The sequence below is a fragment of the Schistocerca americana genome, chromosome 2, assembly GCF_021461395.2.
Source record: "Schistocerca americana isolate TAMUIC-IGC-003095 chromosome 2, iqSchAmer2.1, whole genome shotgun sequence".
NCBI classification, from domain to species: Eukaryota; Metazoa; Arthropoda; class Insecta; order Orthoptera; family Acrididae; genus Schistocerca; species Schistocerca americana.
The window spans coordinates 141,835,301-141,858,131 of record NC_060120.1 but is presented as its reverse complement, the minus strand read 5'-3'; the positions used below and the strand labels follow the sequence as shown (position 1 = coordinate 141,858,131).

Here is a 22,831-nt window from a genome sequence, read left to right as displayed (position 1 = left end):
CATCATATTGTCAAAATAAGATATTGCAGACGGAAGGACAGCAGTAGTACCCTCATCAGCAGGTAAAATTACTATTTCTGTGTCTTCTCGTAAAGATTGGCGTTATTTTCTTTCCTCTGCAGTGAAATTCTGCTTGAGTGCAAGCATCCAAGTTAAGGCTCTGCACGTCTCTCATCTTGTTTGTTCAGCAGACTCACTGAGAAGTTTCAACATATCCTGTTCAAGAGCACTAATAAAATATTTGATAGGCAAAGTCTTCGGAGTGGTTGCAAAATTTAGTCCCTTCTCCAGCAATGCTATCACAGTGTAACTCAGTAGTTTATTTGTGTAATTAAATACAGTGTAACTTGGAAGTTTGACACACCATGATCTGCTGCCACATCTAGTCTGAATTAGACCACATATCACTGTTCACTCACTCCGAGGAATCCATTTGATGGACATGAGATATTCAGATAAAGTGAGAGCAAGATTTTGGAGACTATATAATTCTCACCTTGTATAATGCATTCTTTCTCACATCTGTGTCCTGCTAGCTCATTATTAAATCCTCTTAGCAGCTGCAGAATCTATATAGAGGCTAAAGTTGGCAAACATTGGTATAGGCTGCTGGTCAAAAAATCACAATTAAAAATTCGAGAGAGCACAACAATCTACCTGCTACAGAATTTATCGAACTCACTTATTATGTTGACTATCTCCTCCCCATAAAGGCACCACATGTGCTCTCAGAGACTTTCCCAATGTAATACCGGTAACTGCCCTGCTTGAACTGCAGCCTGTTTCTCCGGAAAATGGCTCTGAGTACTGATGTCATCTATGATGATGTTATAGCTCTGCCACTTGCACCTGTGCTTTTCTAGATTGCCGGTGCATAAATCAGTAAGCTCCAACAACAATGCATCAATAGCAACTGAAGATGACAAGCAGCTGTCTTGTGGAAATATTGTGCAGCTTACTCAACACCACCTGGTGCAGTGTTTGTGAACCATTCAAGCAGCTATTACATTGGAAAAGTCTCAAACAACACTTTTAAAGAATGTTGTCACTCTTTGTACTATTTTCAAATCTTATCAAGGTCTCATTGGATATTTGTGCAGCTATCTGCAGACAGTACTTCATTACACATAACTGTATCATCTACAAAAAGTCTGAGGTTACTATTTACCTTGTCAGCCAGGTCATTAATGTACACCAGAACAACAAGGGTCCCAACACACTTCCCTGGAGCTGCCTGAAGTCCCTTCTACAGCTGCCAATGACTCTCCGTACAAGATCGTCCACACAATTCTAAGGATTGCGATGGCAGATAATTGCAAGAACTATCAACCAATCAGCAAACAGACCATGCCTTGCAGTTGCCGACAATAACAACATATAGAAGAATTTTCACAAATACTGATGACAGTCAGGTTAGCTTTAGAAAGGAAATGGTACTAGAGAGGCAGTTCTGACATTGCATCGATAATGGAAGCAAGACTTAAGAACTGTCAAGCTACGTGCATAAAATTTGCCAACATAGACAGTGCGTTCAAAACGTACAAAGGTATAAGATGTTTGAAATCCCCAAAAAAAGATTTATACACTATACAGAGAATGCATAATATATAACATATAGGAGGTACAAGAGGAAACAACAATAATGAAAAACAAAGAGAGAAGTGCTCGGGGTAAAAAGGGCAATTGGTTATGGTGCAGTCTTCCTCCTGTCACCTTCAGACTGAAACAAAAGAAGAGGTGACAGTAGAAAAATAACAGTACTGTAAAGAGCAGTTTATTAACATGGTGATTCTACAGTAGGAAGTGACCCAGTTGGCGACTTTTTTCATTGTTTCTCTTTTACTTGCATACTGAAGAAGCAATGAAGGCAATAAAAGGAAGTTTAAGAACTAGAATTAAAATTCAAAGTGAAGAATATCAATGATTCAGTGTTGACAGGGCTATACTCTGTGAAAGTGAGGAAGAATTACTGCACTGTTGAATGAAATGAACAGTCTACTGAGCACAGAATATGGGTTGGGAGTAAACCATGAAAAACAAAAATATTGAGAGTCAACAGAAATGAGACTAGCAATAAATTTTGCATCAAAACTGGGGCACCATCTAATAGATGAAGTGAAGGAATCCTACTACCTTGGAAGCAAAACAAATATTACGGATGAGGCAAGTGGACTAATGCAGGCAAAGAGGCTATTCCTTATCAGTCTTCCTGAACTTGAGGAAGAAACTGTTAAAACTGTACATCCGGAGCATAGCACCATATGGGAGTGAATCATGGATTGTAAGAAAACTGTGAAATATTCGAGATGTGGTGTTACTGATGGTGAAAATGATGTGGACTAAGGGAAGAAATGAGGAATCCTTTGAAGAACTGATAAGGAAAGAAATATGTAGAAAACACTGACTACAAGAGGAGACAAGATGGTTGGATGTATGTTAAGACATAAGGGAATAATTTCCATAGTAATACAGGACGCTGTATACAGCAAAAATTTAAAGGGAAGACAAACACTGGAATATATGCAACAAATAACTGAAGAAACTGGGCATACAAGCTACTCTTGAGATACGGAGGTTGTTGCAGGAGAGTGCATTGTGGCAGGCTATGGCAAACCAATCAGAAGATTGGTGAAGGGGAAAAAAATCTGCTACATATTAAGCAAATTTCTTAGTTCACAGCAAAAATACTCCAATTCCTACTTTTCTTGGAAATGTATCCTGTTAACATATACCAAACAAATCAATTCAAACGAAGCATTGTTGTTTCTTGGCAATTCCTTACAGTGTTATTAACAGTATTAGACAATGAACTAATTCTTGTTGTTCACTGGAATGAAATGTTTCCCATTAATGCATATCAAACACATCAACTCAACCAAAGTACCGTGTTTTGGAAGCTGCTTGCAGTATCGTTAGCATTGTTAGAAAATTAACTTCAAAGAGAAAGTCACAAAATGCCTTCTGCAAAACATGCAGATGCAGCAAAAAAAGAACATGTACGACCCACCAAGCTGTTAGTCAAGGGGGAGTTCTTCTACTTATCTGAATATCTATGTGTCTCCAACAACTCACTGCTTGATGACTGAAATGCTGATGCATAAAAATATACGGTGCAAGTTGCTTGTGACCCTTGAGTTTGACACTCAAGTCTGCAAAAATGCTTGATTCTCCCAATTCTACAACTGAAGATTCCTGTTCACAGCTTAATAAATAACATGGTTCACTGCAAATGCACCACCATTCTTACAGTATACAGATATCAGTTATTCTTGTAGAAATAGATGTGTAGTCATGAGCATATTAAGCAAGCAGTAGTATAACTCCAGAAGCAGCAACTTTTTTCCACAGTACTAGTTTTTGTGTTAGTTCTAGTGTCGGTTTTGGCCTGTTGTTGTTGTGGTTTTCAGTCTGAAGACTGGTCTGATGCAGCTTTCCAGGCTACTCTACCCTGTGCAACCCTCTTCATCTCTGAATAACTACTACAACCTATATCCTTCTGAATCTGCTTTCTGAAGTCACTTCTTGGTCTCCCTCCATCATGTTTACCCCCACACTAAATTAGTAATCTTTGATGTCTCACAATGTATCCTATCAACTGATCCCTTCCTTTAGCCACAAATTTCTTGTCTCCCTCATCTGTTCTGTACCTCCTCATTGGTTACAAGTTCTATCCATTTAATCTTCAGCATTTTTCTGCAGTACCGCATATCAAAAGCTACTATTCCCTTCCGTCTAAACTGTTTATCGTCTGTACATGGCTACACTCCAGACAAATACCTTAAGAAAAGTCTTCCTAACACTTAAGTCTATATTCGATGTTAACAAACATCTCTTATTCAGAAACACTTTTATTATCATTGCCAGTCTACATTTTATATCCTCCCTACTTCGGCCATCATCAGTTATTTTGCTGCCCAAATAGCAAAACCTATCTACTACTTTAGGTGTCTTGTTTGCTAATCTAATTCCTTCAGCATCACCCGATTTAATTCGAGTTCATTCCATTATCCTTGCCTTGTCCTGTTCATGTTTAACTTATAACCTCCTTTCAGGATGCTGTCCATTCCATTCAACTGCTCTTCCAAGTCTTCTGCTGTTTCTGACGGAATTACAGTGTCTTCAAGAAAGCTCAAGGTTTTTATTTCTTCTCCTTGAACTTTAATTCCAAGTCCAAATTTTTCTTTAGTTTCTTTTAATTCTTGCTCAATCCACAGATTTAATAAAATTGGGGACAGGCTACAATCCCGTCTCACTCCCTTCTCAGCCACCTGCTTCCCTTTCATGCCCTTCAACTCTTATAACTGCCGCCTGGTTTCTATACAGGCTGTAAATAGTTGTAGCTGTAGCTGTAAATAGCCTTTCACTCCTGCTACTCTGGTAGCGCGCGCCGTGGAATTTGAATCCACGCCAGACGTCATGGACGTCAAAGACCCATAGAGGTCGCTGCACCGTAAGCTGTGGCAGCGCACGCCTCCTGGCCCTCTTTTAGTGTGGGGGTGCCACAGTGGAACACGTGGTCCCAGCCAATAGCGGCGCCCCCAAGAGCGTACTTAAGCGCCAGCCACTCGCTCATCCAGTCAGTCTAATCTCGCTTACGTCGGTTTACACCTCGCTTGCGCTAGACTGCTTTCTTCCTGGTTCGTGTACGAGTTTGTTTCCTTGTGACTCTGTTGTTCGGTCTTGTCGTATTCGTTCTGTCCTAATTGGTCGTGTCTGTCCTTTTCCATTGTGTTGTTGTTCGCGGTCCTCTCCGCGGGGCCCGCCGCGTCTTCTGTCAGTACTACCCCGCGACCTCCCTGGTCGCAGTTACAACAGCTACCTTCAGAATTTCAATGAGAGCATTCCAGTCAACATTGACAAAAGCTTTCTCTAAGTCTACAAATGCTATAAATGTAAATTTGCCTTTCCTTAACCTATCTTCTAAGATAATTTGTAGGGTCAGTATAGCCTCGCGCATTCCTGAATTTCTCCAAAATCCAAACATATCTTCCCTGGAGTGGGCTTCTACCAGTTTTTCCACTCTTCTGTAAAGAACGCTTGTCAGTATTTTGCATCCGTGATTATTAAACTGATAATTTGGTAATTTTCACACCTGTCAGCAACATCTTTATTTGTAATTGGAACTTGGCCCATTTAAACCAAAATTATATCAAAATTCAATTAATGTTAATAAATAACACAGGTCTGAAATTAATTTCTAAAATTGATTTTCTTTGTTAATGTATATCTTGCCTTGTTCCATATTTCTCAAGTTTCTCCTTCATGTCAGAGAACATATGAAACATTACTAATAAATGAAAAATATGTTGAAATTTTTTAAAGTACAACATTCAAAAATGAAGACATATGAAACATGCACATCCAAGTATCAATTTTACAGGAAACATATATTGAGACTCAATTTAAAAATATGAGTATTTCTGGAACTAAGGATAAAAAAAGCTAGAGAGAGAGAGAAGAAAAAAATCCCTTATTCACAAAAATAAGCAAAGAAACATATTGCTTACCCACATTCTTGTGCTATACACTACATAACCGAGCAAATCAACTAATGACAACAAAAAAAGTGAATATTTGTGTGGACTGGAATTTTATTTCTTCTGAAATGGAATACAAGTTTGCTTCATTCTATTAAATAGTTTTTTGCTTACCCTGAAGAGGCTGCTTTGGCGCTGGCGTTCTATCTCAAGTGGCACCGGCTCACTGGGTGGTGGTGGCTCAAATGCAGTGTCAACCTGCCCTTGTGTAAGGAATGGATTTTTACGCTTGTCTGTATATGAAGTAGGCATGGTGTGCGCTTGTTTATGTTTTTTGTACTCCCCCATCAATCCCTCTATATCTTTCTCTGTTGCAACTTCATATACTGAATCATTCACAACCTCATGATTAGCTGAAAGTCCATCACACAGGACATTAGTATCAAGCCTCACTTCAGTATCACTATCACTTGACGAGGAGTAGCGACGAGCAAAATCAGCTAGAGCAAAAGGTTTACTTATGCTCACATGCTGTTCACTTCCAACTGATATTTCCTTGCACACAGTTTCTTCTGAGACTGCAACTTGATCTGTGTTATGAATGTTTTGATCGGGTTCATCTGTAGCTGAAAACTCATCATCAGCAGCCTCTGAAGTATCATGTTCTAAATCTTTATTAATACTTTTATCTTCTGTTCTTACACAGGACGAACCTTCTGTCTTTGCCTGGAAAGAGATAGCATCCTTCTCTTCATAATTTGTTGTCATATTCTTACTCAGAGATTCCTTCCTCTTTATTTCAGGAAAATCATCTGGATGTGCTATAAGAAAAAATATTGGCTGATCAGAAATCTGATCAACAGCTGAATGCTGTCCATCTTTGTCAAGAACAACATCAACATATGTCTCACAGAGTTGATCAAAACTTTGACGTAACCTTTTCAAGAAAACTGACATATCGCCATAGTCATAATTCGTTTCTGCTCCTGGCTTCTGCATAATTCCTTCTGTTGATTTAGTGTTGCTGTTCCTTTCATCTTCCAGAATTAACTTGACCTTTTCTAGAGTAACTCCACTCTTCCACACTTCATGTAAGCACAAATCAAACAAAGTTACTACTTTCAATGTCCATGCTGCACCTGCTTGCCTATAAAGATTGGCAGCTCGTTCAAGGTTAGCTACTTTCTGAACCAGAAATTTTAATCCAGGCCGTGAATCAAACTGTATTGCCCTGTCATATGAAACATCCAAACACAACAGAAGTGTTTGAATGTGAGCTGGCAGCATGTACTTCATAAGACCTGATAATTTTTGTTGCTCATTCCGTGACTTTGCTTGATCCCTGTCATCAGTAAGTTTAGCTGCAGGGCTGTGCAGTAAAACATTGGCCAAACTGCAAAGAGAAATGAATATAGTCAATAAGACATGGCAGTTACATACAATCGGTAGTAAAACTGAAGTGATCCCTATTTTCTACTTAAAATTTATAACATAAATATTTAGAGATGTAGCACTAACAGATGGCACAGAATGGTAGATTTTTAAATCTCCAGGGTGATTCTTATCAACACTCAAAAACCCCTGAAGTGACATAGATGATGTTGAGACAAATAATTTAATATCCAACACATGGGGTCACAAATGTCGAGAAATATCCCAAATGAGAAATGTTAAACATGTGACATCACCAGATGACGAACCTCGCCGCACAGGCAGCAGTTGGGTTTGGGCATGAAGAGATGATTGAGGGTGCAATAGCTGCATTTGAGCAAATGGTGCAAATTTTGAACACCTTTGTAAATGTGATCTGCTGTTAATGTAGAAGTTACAAAATTATTGTCCTAGTAAAAGCTGCACTTATTTAGTGTTTCTTTCATTTCCTCTCTTCTTTTTTTCTTTACACACATTATTTAGTAAAGAAAATGTAGGCCATTCACTGGTGACAACACAATTGGGAAGCTTATACTCATTTACTTGTGATGCAATACGGTAATTTTTTGCTGTGCTATAATTTGCAATAAATCAGCAGAGACTGTAAGACTGGTAAACAAAACAATAAATCTTACCTCAATGTAAACATACAATTGTCTAACACAAGGACAAAAATACTGCCTGCTAGACAAAAGACTCAAACCCTGAGCCTCATGCGCTAAAGTTGCACACATGGGAATAGAGCCAACGGGAATACTTGACATGGGTTGGGATGACTGAGGGTGACAGACTGATAGGCAAAACCACTACACGTACGGCGACTACTTCATGTAGTGATGTTACACATTCAACATTTGTCATCCACTTTTGGGGAATTTCTTGAAATTTACGACTGCACGTCTTATATTAAATTAACAGCCTTAGCGTCATATACATTGCTTTTGGGGTTTTTAAACATTAATAAGGATCACTCTGTATACATGAAGTAGGTCTACGTTCTTGAGAGACATTGAAGATGGGTACCAGTGGTCACAAGGCAATGAATCAATGAAACTGGTTCACAACAATACATGATTAGAATTCAGAAACTAAACTGAAAATGTTATGGTTTACATTTAACATTTAGTTTCATGTTTGAACTAAAAACATGAGCAACAGGAAATATACCAATACAATTTTCTAGTGTGACACACATATGCACCAAGACGGTGCTATAAAGTGATTCCTTCCTCCTATTTTTGTTTCTTTCCTCATGCCTGAACTTACAATGAAGTGACTGTATTTCACTTGAAAAAGAAGCTGACACACAAACAAATTGCAACAGTTTTTCCATTTCACCTTATGATTTCTATTCAATTTATGGTCCAATCCCTATTTAGATTTTTATTCAAGTTTTCATTATTTCTGCTTTGTAATAATGAAATGCCAAAAATTAGCTTTTACAAAACACTCATAACGTGTTTGTATTAAAGACATTAGTGAGCTGGCTCATATATAATGCAAGATATTTTCTATACCTAACATCTCATACTCATTACCTAGTCCAATAGTCTGCAAACTCAACACATCAAGAGTTTGTTGAAACTCATGATGAGTTTGCAGACCGATATCAACATGGCTGATCCAGTTACAAAGCTAAAGGTTTACAACATTTGTCACTGTCACCTGGGTATGATATGAGTTGTCCCTTCCAATAAAATGGTGCCAACAGTCTGCAGAAGCATTTGATGTGCCAGAAGTCCAACAACCAGATTCCGAAATGGTACACGCACAATGTACAGATCTGGATTCAAAGTGTGGCCTACATCTGGGGGATACAGAAGGAAGATGTAACTGCGTTCTTCCCCGTTATCAGACACATTGGTAGACATATATTCAGACTGTGACTGGGGACTGCTTGGTTGATATCCTGTTTGTTGAAGATCACGTTGACCTTCCAACAAGAACACCTGTAACAATGAGTAGAAACAAACCAAATAGACATGATATAAATGATGAGAGTGAGAAACTTCGATCGTATACAATTTGAAATATATTTACTTAGGAAACTCCCAACAGATTTTTAAAGTAAAATATACATTCTAAAAAATGTGGTTGAGCAGGACTTGAATTCAGACCCTTGGCTTTTGCAGGACATGCTCATAACAACTGAGCTATCCTTCATGGCATAATGCACAGCTTTAATCCACCGCTATCCCTCTCTTATTTATCCAAATTCCACAAAATCTCTGCTGCAGACCTTGTGAGACTATTAGTATGAGGAGAAAGAATATGACTGACAATAACTTAGCCACAGGCTAGAGGTTGTTTCAGGAATGAATCTTTGACTTTGCATCAGAGCACATTGTTACTTAACTCCCTGATAGGTCACATTATACACAGATAGCTAAGCAAACAAAAATATTTCCTGTATAGGCAAGGGTTTTAGTTTAAGCCACTGCATTAAATACAATTTTAATTTTTCAGGATGTTATATAACATTGTGCAACCCACTAAAGAGTGTTACACTGAGTCTGTGCTGTATGAAATAAAAAAAAAAGGTTAATCTTATTATGGCACAAGGAAGAAAGGTAATATAAAAACAGTAACTGTGATTAAAATTGTAATAAAAAAGGTAGAAACAAATAAAATTAAGGTCATGGTAGCCATAATATTAAATGAGTGACACTGTTTTCATTACCATCATACAAAGAGTTTTTATGTGAATGCCTATTTAAAACAGAAGAGCAAAATTTCTTGCAGGCCACACAAAAGCAACATATCAATTATTTATTGTATTGCCACTACTGGCATTAATGACTTTCAGTAACTTTTTTCTGCTTCTGTGTATATTTAACATTTTGACCAACAAAGAAGTTTAACACACTGGGCAGCATAAATATTGTAGGTAAGTTTTTGAAGAACATAAATACTTCTGTACAACCAAAACAGCAAAAGCGTTGAGTTGACGATAGGCACCCATAAAGGAAATAAAACTTGTTAGCTTTGGGAGTTATCCTTTAACGAGCTGGAGAAAAATATAAACACACGCACACGTGTGCGTGCCACACACACACACACACACACACACACACACACACACACACACACTTATGCTCCGACATGGTGTGGCTTGACTATCAGCACCAATGCTATTTTTTGGCAGTTGGACTGCTGGTTGTGGTGGCCACTGCCAAACTGTTGTCAAGAACGAAGTGGACCACCCAGTGGCACAACAGGCAGCTGAGCACAATATGCCCAATTTCAATGGCTATTTCACAATCCAAGCAATCTGGATCCTTCCTTACATCACCAGCTTCTCTCAGTTATGCAGATGGGGGTTATCCTTACAAAATATCCTACACTCCCATAATCATTCTGGCCTCAATCTCAGGTAACTCGTAGTTCCCATACCCACCACCCAGCAGTTTCCCTTTCCTCCATCCGGGCACTCCATCCCAATTCATGTCCCCATGTCGCCTTCAGCTTCTGCTGCTTTCTACCAGCCACTGCAATTGTGCCAACCCATATATCTGCCACCCCTCCTTGCCACACTCCTAGCCAGCCCATCAGGCGCCTTCCTCTGAGGTCACTAGACATCCAATCCCAGTCCCTCTGCCCAACCTTCCTGACAACAGTATCTCCACAACAAGAAAAACAGCACTGGCATTGTTCGACTACCATGTATGGGCATAGGTGTAGGTGTGTGTGTGTGTGTGTGTGTGTGTGTGTGTGTGTGTGTGTTTGTGAGGTTTACTCTAGTTCATCAAAAGATAGCTCTGAAATCTAGTAAGGTTTCTTATTTCTTACATGTGTGCCTATTGACAACTAAATGTTTCTACTTTTCAATGAGTGTTCTCTTTTAATCCAGAAATATTTACAACATTTGACACACTGTAATTTAAATCTATTAACATGAGTACACATTTGTTATGTGTCACTATCACAGCCATTATTTCTGAACTGAACTATACCCTTTTTACTTTTGCTTCTGATCTTCATATCAAGCTCCTTACCTGTTGTGCGAGCTGTTTCAGCCTTTCACATTCTCGAACTGTACAATCTCTTCGAGCAGCCACTTTGACCTGCCCAACATCTCCATAAAAACAATGAGATCCTGGTCGGAATGCAACCATCAGCTGCTGCAGTGAGTGTAATGACACAGAACAGGCACGATGCAGTGCAACAGTTGCCACTTGCCACTGTGATGGAGTCATCACTGGCCCTGCACTCAGCACAACATGTCTACAGATATGGAAAACAAAGATGGCCTGAAATTAACACACTAAAGCCTCCTTAAGTATCTCAGCACAGCTATTAATAAGAGATAAAATGATGACACATGCCTGGGACAATAAGTTCTTCAATGTTATAATAATTAATTCAAAATTTTCATAAATGTTTATTATTCATGAATCTCAGATAATAATTAACAATTTAATGCAATAAAACCTCTCTATTCATTATGTTTATGGATTTGTCTGTAGTAAATGAAAACGATTACTGCTCTTTATATTTTATTTTCATTTCCAAAATTTCCCACTAGTGACCATATTTTCATGAACCACCAACATCCAAACTCATGCAAATTGCCCTGTGCTGTTTCTTTTTTAACACTCAATTGCCTTCCTACTCAGCATACCAATATTTGTATTCACTATTAAATGGTGTAACACCAAGTTTTGACACAAATCAGTACCAGTGGTAAAACAGTCACCTATGGCTACAAGAACAACTTGCTTGTGTTGTTGTTGTGGTCTTCAGTCCTGAGACTGGTTTGATGCAGCTCTCCATGCTACTCTATCCTGTGCAAGCTTTTTCATCTCCCAGTACCTACTGCAACCTACATCCTTCTGAATCTGCTTAATGTATTCATCTCTTGGTCTCCCTCTACGATTTTTACCCTCCACGCTGCCCTCCAATACTAAATTGGTGATCCCGTGATGCCTCAGAACATGTCCTACCAACAGATCCCTTCTTCTGGTCAAGTTGTGCCACAAACTTCTCTTCTCCCCAATCCTATTCAATACTTCCTCATTAGTTATGTGATCTACCCATCTAATCTTCAGCATTCTTCTGTAGCACCACATTTCGAAAGCTTCTATTCTCTTTTTGTCCAAACTATTTATCGTCCATGTTTCACTTCCATACATGGCTACACTCCATACAAATACTTTCAGAAATGACTTCCTGGCACTTAAATCTATACTCGATGTTAACAAATTTCTCTTCTTCAGAAACGCTTTCCTTGCCATTGCCAGTCTACATTTTATATCCTCTCTACTTCGACCATCATCAGTTATTTTGCTCCCCAAATAGCAAAACTCCTTTACTACTTTAAGAGTCTCATTTCCTAATCTAATTCCCTCAGCATCACCCGACTTAATTCGACTACATTCCATTATCCTTGTTTTGCTTTTGTTGATGTTCATCTTATATCCCCCTATCAAGACACTATCCATTCCATTCAACTGCTCTTCCAAGTCCTTTGCTGTCTCTGACAGAATTACAATGTCATCGGCGAACCTCAAAGTTTTTATTTCTTCTCCATGGATTTTAATACCTACTCCAAATTTTTCTTTTGTTTCCTTTACTGCTTACTCAATATATAGATTGAATAACATCGGGGAGAGGCTACAACCCTGTCTCACTCCCTTCCCAACCACTGCTTCCCTTTCATGCCCCTCAACTCAACTGCCATTTGGTTTCTATACAAATTATAAATAGCCTTTCGCTCCCTGTATTTTACCCCTGCCACCTTTAGAATTTGAAAGAGAGTATTCCAGTCAACATTGTCAAAAGCTCTCTCTAAGTCTACAAATGCTAGAAACGTAGGTTTGCCTTTCCTTAATCTTTCTTCTAAGATAAGTCGTAAGGTCAGTATTGCCTCACGTGTTCCAGTGTTTCTATGGAATCCAAACTGATCTTCCCCCAGGTTGGCTTCTACTAGTTTTTCCATTCATCTGTAAAGTATTCGTGTTAGTATTTTGCAGCTGTGACTTATTAAACTGATAGTTCAGTAATTTTCACATCTGTCAACACCTGCTTTCTTTGGGATTGGAATTATTATATTCTTCTTGAAGTCTGAGGGTATTTCGCCTGTTTCATACATCTTGCTCACCAGATGGTAGAGTTTTGTCAGGACTGGGTCTCCCAAGGCCATCAGTAGTTCCAATGGAATGTTGTCTACTCCGGGGGCCTTGTTTCGACTCAGGTCTTTCAGTGCTCTGTCAAACTCTTCATGCAGTATCATATCTCCCATTTCATCTTCATCTACATCCTCTTCCATTTCCATAATATTGTCCTCCAGTACATCGCCCTTGTATAGACCCTCTATATACTCTTTCCACCTTTCTGCTTTCCCTTCTTTGCTTAGAACTGGGTTTCCATCTGAGCTCTTGATATTCATACAAGTCGTTCTCTTATCTCCAAAGGTCTCATTAATTTTCCCGTAAGCGGTATCTATCTTACCCCTAGTGAGATAGGCCTCTACATCCTTACATTTGTCCTCTAGCCATCCCTGCTTAGCCATTTTGCACTTCCTGTCGATCTCATTTTTGAGACGTTTGTATTCCTTTTTGCCTGCTTCATTTACTGTATTTTTATATTTTCTCCTTTCATCAATTAAACTCAATATTTCTTCTGTTATCCAGGGATTTCTCTAGCCCTCGTCTTTTTACCTACTTGATCCTCTGCTGCCTTCGCTACTTCATCCCTCAAAGCTACCCATTCTTCTTCTACTGTAGTTCTTTCCCCCATTCCTGTCAATTGTTCCCTTATGCTCTCCCTGAAACTCTGTACAACCTCTGGTTCTTTCAGTTTATCCAGGTCCCATCTCCTTAAATTCCCACCTTTTTGCAGTTTCTTCAGTTTTAATCTACAGGTCATAACCAATAGATTGTGGTCAGAGTCCACATCTGCCCCTGGAAATGTCTTACAATTTAAAACCTGGTTCCTAAATCTCTGTCTTACCTTATATAATCTATCTGATACCTTTTAGTATCTCCAGGGTTCTTCCGTGTATACAAACTTCTTTCATGATTCTTAAACCAAGTGTTAGCTATGATTATGTTGTGCTCTGTGCAAAATTCTACCAGGCGGCTTCCTCTTTCATTTGTTACCCCCAATCCATATTCACCTACTATGTTTCCTTCTCTCCCTTTTCCTACACTCGAATCCAGTCACCCATCGCTATTAAATTTTCATCTCCCTTCACAATCTGAATAATTTCTTTTATTTCATCATACATTTCTTCAATTTGTTCGTCATCTGCAGAGCTAGTTGGCATATAAATTTGTAATACTGTAGTAGGTGTGGGCTTCGTATCTATCTTGGCCACAATAATGTGTTCACTATGCTGTTTGTAGTAGCTTACCCGCATTCCTATTTTCCTGTTCATTATTAAACCTTCTCCTGCATTACCCCTATTTGATTTTGTGTTTATAACACTGTAGTCACCTGACCAGAAGTCTTGTTCCTCCCGCCACCGAACTTCACTAATTCCCACTAGATCTAACTTCAACCTATCCATTTCCCTTTTTAAATTTTCTAACCTACCTGCCCGATTAAGGGATCTGACATTCCACGCTCCGATCCGTAGAACGCCAGTTTTCTTTCTCCTGATAACGACATCCTCTTGAGTAGTCCCTGCCCGGAGATCCGAATGGGGGACTATTTTACCTCCGGAATATTTTACCCAAGAGGACGCCATCATCATTTAATCATACAGTAAAGCTGCATGCCCTCGGGAAAAATTACGGCTGTAGTTTCCCCTTGCTTTCAGCCGTTCGCAGTACCAGCACAGCAAGGCCGTTTTGGTTATTGTTACAAGGCCACATCAGTCAATCATCCAGACTGTTGCCCTTGAAACTACTGAAAAGGCTGGTGCCCCTCTTCAGGAACCACACGTTTGTCTGGCCTCTCAACAGATACCCCTCCGTTGTGGTTGCACCTACGGTACGGCTATCTGTATCGCTGAGGCACGCAAGCCTCCCCACCAACGGCAAGGTCCATGGTTCATGGGGGGGAACAACTTGCTTATCTAACAGAAAATATTATTTAGGTATTCGAATAAGCAGAATTTTTTATTATAATTAAAAAAAATCATACAAGTCAAAGCAGACATTAATGCAAAAGAATCTTTTTCCTATATGGGCATTATAGAAGGCAGTGGACAGCCCAATCAGTCACCACACTTTCTCCACAAGTCTCTTCAGCTGCTGCAACTGTCATCTTGTTGCCAGGAACCCCAGTACCCAGCAGAATGATACCTCTTTAATCTATTTTTCGAGGGACAAGATTATGTGCTCGATATTCTGAAAAAGCCTTTCTGCTGGGTGTATTGTGTGGATAGTGTGAAACACACTCAGAGAAGCACTCTCAGTTTTTATCTTCCTTTGTTTCATGCCAGAATCATTAGGTACAAAATAATAACGAATAGTCGTGTGTGTAGTTATATGCACTATGAACCTCCTAACCTTTTCTAACTTCACACCCTGCAAATTACTCACACACAATTTTTTTCTTACTGTTGCAAACTTTTATTCCCCTTCTTATTTTTCATGCTGATGTTAATATTGTACATAGTGAGAGTTTTAATTTTCTTGACGTTGGTTCTCGACGTTTTCCCAATTTCTCCCACACTACCTCATCATCACCGACATGTTTCTGGACCTCAGCCTGCTCAAGTCAAAGATGATATTATTTTGCTCTTCAGTGGAGTTCAGATGAAGAAAAGCATTTGTGATAAGTTAAAATTGTATGCTGGAACATTTTTAGTGTCAGATACTGGCTTCACCTCTCGTAACTTGTGAATGACATAGCAATAGTACGTGAGGCAGGGGAATGGGGTTCAAACTTAACAAACATGGGCAAAATATCAGAAGAATGGAACCCAGAATTGCCAACAGCTAGGCAAAGTGAATACCACCACATACTGGAGACACACCTGAGCCATCACACAGAAGGTCAACAAATTTAAGTACCTGGTGGAGTATTTAACAGGAACAAACAAGAGCAGTGAAGGGATAAGGTAAAAACAAAGAAGATGAAAGTGGCAACTGTACGACCAGGATGCTTGTAATGAAAATAACACTAATGCACACTGATGCAACGACACTAAGAACACATAATGCATAACTACTAAAGAAGCAAAGAGAGAAATCCTTAGGAAAATGTCCTGCCCCAAAGGAAGAGGTAAAATATGGAAATTAAGATCAAGGGAAGACCTGTCCCAAAGTTTGGCGACAGTATCAGAGGAAATCAGACTCCAAAGTGCAAGATTTGCTGGACATTTGATCTTCATGGAGTTGGGTGAAAAGACCAGAAGAGTATGGGAGATAATGTTTAGATTGAAAGTAAAGACAGGTACAGCCTGTTGATAAACTGAAGAGTGAGTAGGCAATATCCCAATTACTCTCTATCTAGCCATATGTCAAGAAGCATAGAACTGTTTCACAAAGTTTCTGCATTGTACCTTTTTAATTTATGGTGCAACAGCATGCGCACACATCTGGGAAGTGTTTATATTGTTTTGGACATGTCTGAAAGAACAGACACCATCTTTGATCTTGTCACCTTTATAAGACAATTAATCAAAGGAATAATGGCATCAGCTGCTAGTGGGCATGAATTAAATCAACAGGGAAAGTTTGAAACTTTGTGACAGACCAGGAATCATACCCAGATTTTCCATTTCTAGTGAATGGATGCTTTGACCACATCAGCTATCTGGACACAGTCCCTGACTGACCCAAATTCCCAACTTATTCACACACCACTGACATAGTGCCCATGCCCATTGCCTTCACTACTCGCAGCAGTCACTGATTCCCTTAGGAATTTGGGCTTGTTTGTGCATCTGCATTGAAATGAAATGAAATGTCGTGTGGCTAGGGCCTCCCGTCGGGTAGATGTGCATCTGCATTGACAATATCATAGGCCATCTTGCCCTATGTGTGCGTTCTTTCGGACATGTCTGAAAGCACAGACACCACATACATATAACCGTGTATGGAAGAACAGACCCCCACTTATATATAAACAGTGCGAGATGGCCAATGATACTTTTGCAAACGTCCAAAAGAACAGACACCACATATTTATAACCAGGGTGATATGGCAAATGATTCTTTCTGTGAAAATGCACAAACAAGCCTGAGTTCCTATGGGAATCAGCAATCACTGTGTGTAGTGAAGGTAATGGGCAGGGGCTCTACAGCAGTAGTGTAGGGATAAACTGGGAATTACAGTTGGTCAGGGACCATGTCCTGATAGCCAAGGCATCCAAAGTGACTGTTCACAAGAATTCTGTCTCAAGTTCCAGTCCAGCACAAATTTTCAACTTTCCCCATTGATTTAAATCAACGTCCACTAGCAGCTAACATCATTACTCCTTTGATTAACTGTTTGTTTCCCATTAAATACATTAACACTATACAAAATAAGATTGCTTTCTCTGAAATCACATTATAAATTATGCTACTACTGGAACAAATATCATAAAAAAAATAATACATTGCTCATATAGCTGAATGTATTAACATCCTCTGTCTATACGTAAGTGGACTGATATATTTTGATATGACTTTCAACAGAATCTAGTGCAATTATTCCAAAGAAGTTATGGGATTTACTTATATTAAAAGAAAGTTGTCAATAGAAGACAGAGGTTTTCTTTGATGAGATGCTTTGAATATCAATAAGGATACATCTAAAAATGTTTTGCCTATAATCCAAGAATCAATAACGAATTTCAATGGAGTTTTTAACATTGTACAGGTATTGCAAAGTGTTTCAACTTATATTTCTTAGAACTGAACAAACAATGGAAAATCACACACACACACACACACACACACATATGACTGCTGCAGTCTCTGGCAACTGAAGCCAGTGTGTGTGTGTGTGTGTGTGTGTGTGTGTGTGTGTGTGTGTGTGTGTGGGGTCCATTTTTGACAAACGCCATCCTTACCCAAAGCTTATTTGTGACAGTCTTCTTGTTGGGCCTATCTGCGACTCAGCATCTCCACTAAATGGTGAGTAGCAACTTTCTTTTTCATAATATTGTTACATTCTTTAGAACTGAATGAATAGTAACTGAGCTAAGGAAATAGTGACAGAATCCATCCAAAAGCTGTCTTCCTCAAAGCTATGTTTCATAAATAAAACACATTAATGAAACTGGTTAGGAAGTTTTCAAGTTATTGCTGATTTTGTGTGTTTAGTGACTGTAACATCTATTCATTTGGCTCTAATTTGCAAAGATTTATGTCAGAATGTTGAATCATATTATCGTGTATATTTTCTTGCACAGCAGTAAGCTTATTTATCTTTTTGCCTAACTAAATAACTAAGTCACTCACTAAATATATACAAAGAACTGACACTATTAACTAATTAAACCAATACATAAGCTCACACAAGTGGAACCTACAAAAGAATCTGCATGCTGCACTACATTGCCAGACATTAAATGGAAGACTGATTATTATTTTGCTTGTACAATAACTGTAATGCTCTTCTGCAAAGAGACCACTTCTGCCATCAAACACACTGCTTGCTCTTTAGTTTACTGATAGACTATATCAAGTGAGTTATTGATCTCATGAAGAACTATTCTGAGAAAAGGATCAAGGAGGCAGGGAAGCACAATCAGACAAAGAAGTTTATACAAATTATACACCAGAGATTAATGATAAAGAATGATTCAGAGATAGAATGGAAGCCACCAATGGAAAAAAACACAAGAACTATAAAGATGAGGTAGAACAGGAGAGAAGGTAAAAAAGAGAGAAGAGGTTCTAGGAAGAGAAAAGGAAAAACCCAATCCATGAAGGGGCAACTCTGGTCCTAGGCTTTTTACTTTAAAAAAAGAAAAGAAAAATGAAAAAAAGAAAGAGAGAAAGAAGAAAGGAAGAAAGAAGGAGAAGAAGAAAAAAAACAGGTAGAATAGAAAACAGACAGAATATGCAAGAGATGACTGAAATTTTAAGAACACACTACAACAACCACCAAGAGTATCACAACAAACAAAATTTTCAACTGCATGGCCAAGTTAAGAGCAACCATAAAACGGATTAAGATATAAAGAAAAGCTCAGGACATAATTTGATTTGATCCAGAAGGATATTTAAAATAAGAAGTGTTTTGAAGAGCTGTGTACTACGGGAAAACCACATACCTGATACAAGCACAACCAAGTCGAGCAATGCTTTCTGTAGGCTGCACCACACATTCCACCATTACTAGGAGCAGCTGCTTTAGCATTAAAGTGGCTGCTGGTATTTCAGCTTGGTTCTTTGTTCCTCCTAAAAGGAAAAGAAAATAATGTGTCCCAAGAAATTTACAATGAATCTTTAGTTCCTTTGTAATCCAACAATAAGAACATTAATCACACTATAAACAGTGCTTTCCACTGAATGGTATTTGAAACACCATATTAAAAATTAGTTTTTCTTTAAAAATGTCCATATCATTCTGTAAAATATGTTACTAATTAAACTGTTGGTAAAATAAGTTACCAGACTGAAGCAGTGACAAGTGTGAGCTAGGACACTGGTTTTGTATCTGAAATGTTTCACATTTACTTTGCACCTTCCACTTATGCAAGTCACAGTGATGACAGTTCATACCCAATAATTTTTCCATTTTACATTTTGTTACATTACCCAGAGACATTTATATTTTTTGGTAACACAGCACATGTAAATATTGTAAATAATATTAAGCTTATGAAAGAAGGAAAATCAAATATAGTTGCAGGAAACTTATACATAGACAAATGGGTTAGCCAATATTTACCCACATGAGATACACCTTAGAGTATAGTTATTTAACTGGATAGATAAAAAATCTACTCACCAAGAAGCAGCAGAACACACACATATAAGACTGTTGTGATTGGCAAGCTTTCAGAGTCAGCGTCTCCTTCTTCTGGCAGAAGATTTCGGGAACGTCCGAATGGTGAAGCAAAAGGGCTGGAGAGGTCTAGGAAAAAAAGTTAGATTTTGGGAAAGTCACCCCAAACCGCAGGTAAGGGAGACTCATCCTGTATGGTAAGCCTCCCCTGAGCCATGGTTCTGGATAACTTTCCTGAAATCTATCCCTTTTCCTAGACCTCTCCAGTCCTTTTCCTTCACCATTCTTTCTTCCCCTTCAACCCTTCTGCCTGAAGAAGGATCCACTGGCTCCAAAAGCTTGCCAATCGCAACAGTCTTTTATGTTTGTGCTCTGCCACCACTTGGTGAGTAGACTTTTCATCTATCCAATTACATAATTTTAGCAATAATTGATTGTTTTCATTGTTACCTTACAGTAAAGGTAATCCTGTTATCAAACACTACTTCACCTCAGATGATTATCTTTAAAAGTTTGCACCTTTAAATAAGAATATGTCACACTTTAAAACAAAGAATGGACCAAATGTCATTATATTATAAACAAACCTTGCAAATGTGTAAGATATTCCACAACAAGATCCGTTGCCAATCCACAGCACTGTTTGAAATTGACTGCAAAATTATCCCATCCACGGTAAATACGCCCTGTTTTCCTCAACCAATTCTGCACCATTGGGAGCAATAAATGGTTAATAGAGTACAGTCCAAATTCAGCACCTGTAAAAGAAGTATATCTGCATGTCTATACTGTCAAAATAACCACCACTTAAGCAAAAATTTTAAACTAAAATGGGCTAATGAATTAAAACACATGCGCGTGCGCACGCACACACACACACACACACACACACACACACACACACACACAGTATCAGGGATGAGCACAAAATGATAATTGGATCCTTCTATTGCCCACCAGACTTAACTCCTGACATAACTGAAAAGTTTAGAAAAAACCTCAGTTCACCTGTACATAAGTTACCTAATCATAATATAATCATTCATGGAGACTTAAATCATCCAACAATTAATTGGGAAAATTACAGTTTTGTCAGTGGAGAGCGTGATAAGACAACCAACGAAACATTACTAAATGCCTTCTTTGAAAACTATCTAGAACAAATAGTTAGGAACCTCCTTATGATGGAAATATATTGGATCTAATGGTAACAAATACACCAGACATCTTTGAGGATGTCCACATCAGAACTGGTATCAGTGACCCTGATGCAGTTGTGGCAGTGATGATTACCGAAGTACAAAGGACAACTAAAACAAGCAGAAACATATAAATGTTAAAAAAAACTAGATAAAAAATCAGTACTGTCATATCTCAATGAGAAAGTTGAAACTTTCAGCACAGGTGAGGTGAATGTAAAGGAACTATTGTTCAAGTTTAAAGGAATAGTTGACCATGCACTGGATAGATATGTACCCCGTAGAATAGTCCATAATGGGAGGGATCCTCCATGGTATACAATCATTGTAAAGAAACTTCGAAACAGAGATTACTGCATAATAGGTCTAAAACAAAGCTTAGGGCTATAGATAGAGAGATGCTGAATGAAATGCGTTTTGCTGTCAAAAAAGCAATAAAAATGGAAATGTCATGTGGCTAGGGCCTCCCGTCTGGTAGACCGTTCGCCTGGTGCAGGTCTTTCTATTTGACGCCACTTCGGCGACCTGCGCGTCGATGGCGATGAAATGATGATGATTAGGACAACACAACACCCAGTCCCTGAGCGGAGAAAATTTCCGACCCAGCCGGGAATCGAACCCGGGCCCTTAGGATTGACAGTCTGTCACGCTGACCACTCAGCTACCGGGGCGGACAAAAAAGCAATGTGAGATGTCTTCAGTGACTACCATAACAGAATACCGAAATGATCTTCCACAGAATCCAAAGAAATTCTGGTTGTATGTAAAGGCTGTTAGTGGCACCAAAGCTAAGTGTCCAGTCCCTAGTGTATGAGACAGGAACACAAATCAAGGGAAACGAAGCAAAAGCTGAAATGCTTAACTCTGTTTTCAAATGTTCCTTTACAAAAGAAGACCCAGGATAGTGGCCCCAATTTAAAAGTCATACCATTGAAAAGATGACTGGAATAAGTATTAGTGTCAGTGGTGTTGAAAAATAGCTGAAATTGTTAAAATTGAACAAAGCTCTGGCTCCCGATGGAATCCTTGTCAGATTCTACACTAAATTTGTGGCTGAATTAGCTCTTCATCTAACTATAATGTATCTTAGGTCCCTCAAACAAAAAACAGTGACCAGCTCTTGGAAAAAAGCACAGGTCACTCTCATCTACAAGAAGGGTAGTAGAAGTGATCCACAAAACTACCATCCAATATCCCTGGTACTGATTTGTTGTAGAATCTTAGAACATATTCGGAGCTTAAACATAAGGAGGTATCTTGATCAGAATGACTTCTTTAATGCCAAACCAGCATGGACTCTGAAAACATTGATCATGTGAAACCCAACTTGCACTTTCCTCACGTGACATACTGAAAGCTTTGGATCAAGCCAATCAATTAGATGACATATTTCTTGATTTCTGAAAAGCATTTGACTCAGTAACACACCTACACTTATTGTCAAAGCTACCATCATATGGGGCATCACATAAATTTTGTGACTGAATTGAGGACTCCATGGTAAGCAGGACGGAGAGTCATCAGATGGAGAAGTAACATCAAGTGTTCCCCACGGAAAAGTTTTGGGACTCTTGCTGTTCATGTTGTACATTAATGACCTTGCAGGCAATATTAATAGTAACATTTTGTAGGTGATGCAGTTATCTATAATGAAGTACTATCTGAATGAAGCCACATAAATATTCAGTCAGGTCTTGATAAGATTTCAATGTGGTGCGAAAATTGGCATCTTGCTTCAAGTGTTCAGGCATGTAAAATTCTGCACTTTACAAAATGAAAAACCTAGTATCCTATGACTATAATATCAATGAGTCACTGTTGGAATCGGCCAACTCATACAAATACCTGGATGTAGCACTTTGCAGCTATATGAAAGGGAATAATCAG

At 38.7% G+C, this 22,831-nt stretch overlaps 1 protein-coding gene across 1 annotated transcript in view; it reads right to left on the bottom strand.

Moving 5' to 3' along the window:
* LOC124595869 (brefeldin A-inhibited guanine nucleotide-exchange protein 3) overlaps nt 1-22,831 on the bottom strand; it is a 306,469-nt gene that overhangs the window by 7,837 nt on the left and 275,801 nt on the right. Inside the window, exons 25-29 of the mRNA XM_047134775.1 lie at nt 20,333-20,503; nt 19,069-19,195; nt 10,904-11,132; nt 8,574-8,857; nt 5,652-6,870 (exon numbers count right to left, since the gene is read on the bottom strand). Coding sequence (XP_046990731.1) covers nt 5,652-6,870; nt 8,574-8,857; nt 10,904-11,132; nt 19,069-19,195; nt 20,333-20,503 — 2,030 coding nt within the window. The remainder of the gene's footprint in view (nt 1-5,651; nt 6,871-8,573; nt 8,858-10,903; nt 11,133-19,068; nt 19,196-20,332; nt 20,504-22,831) is intronic.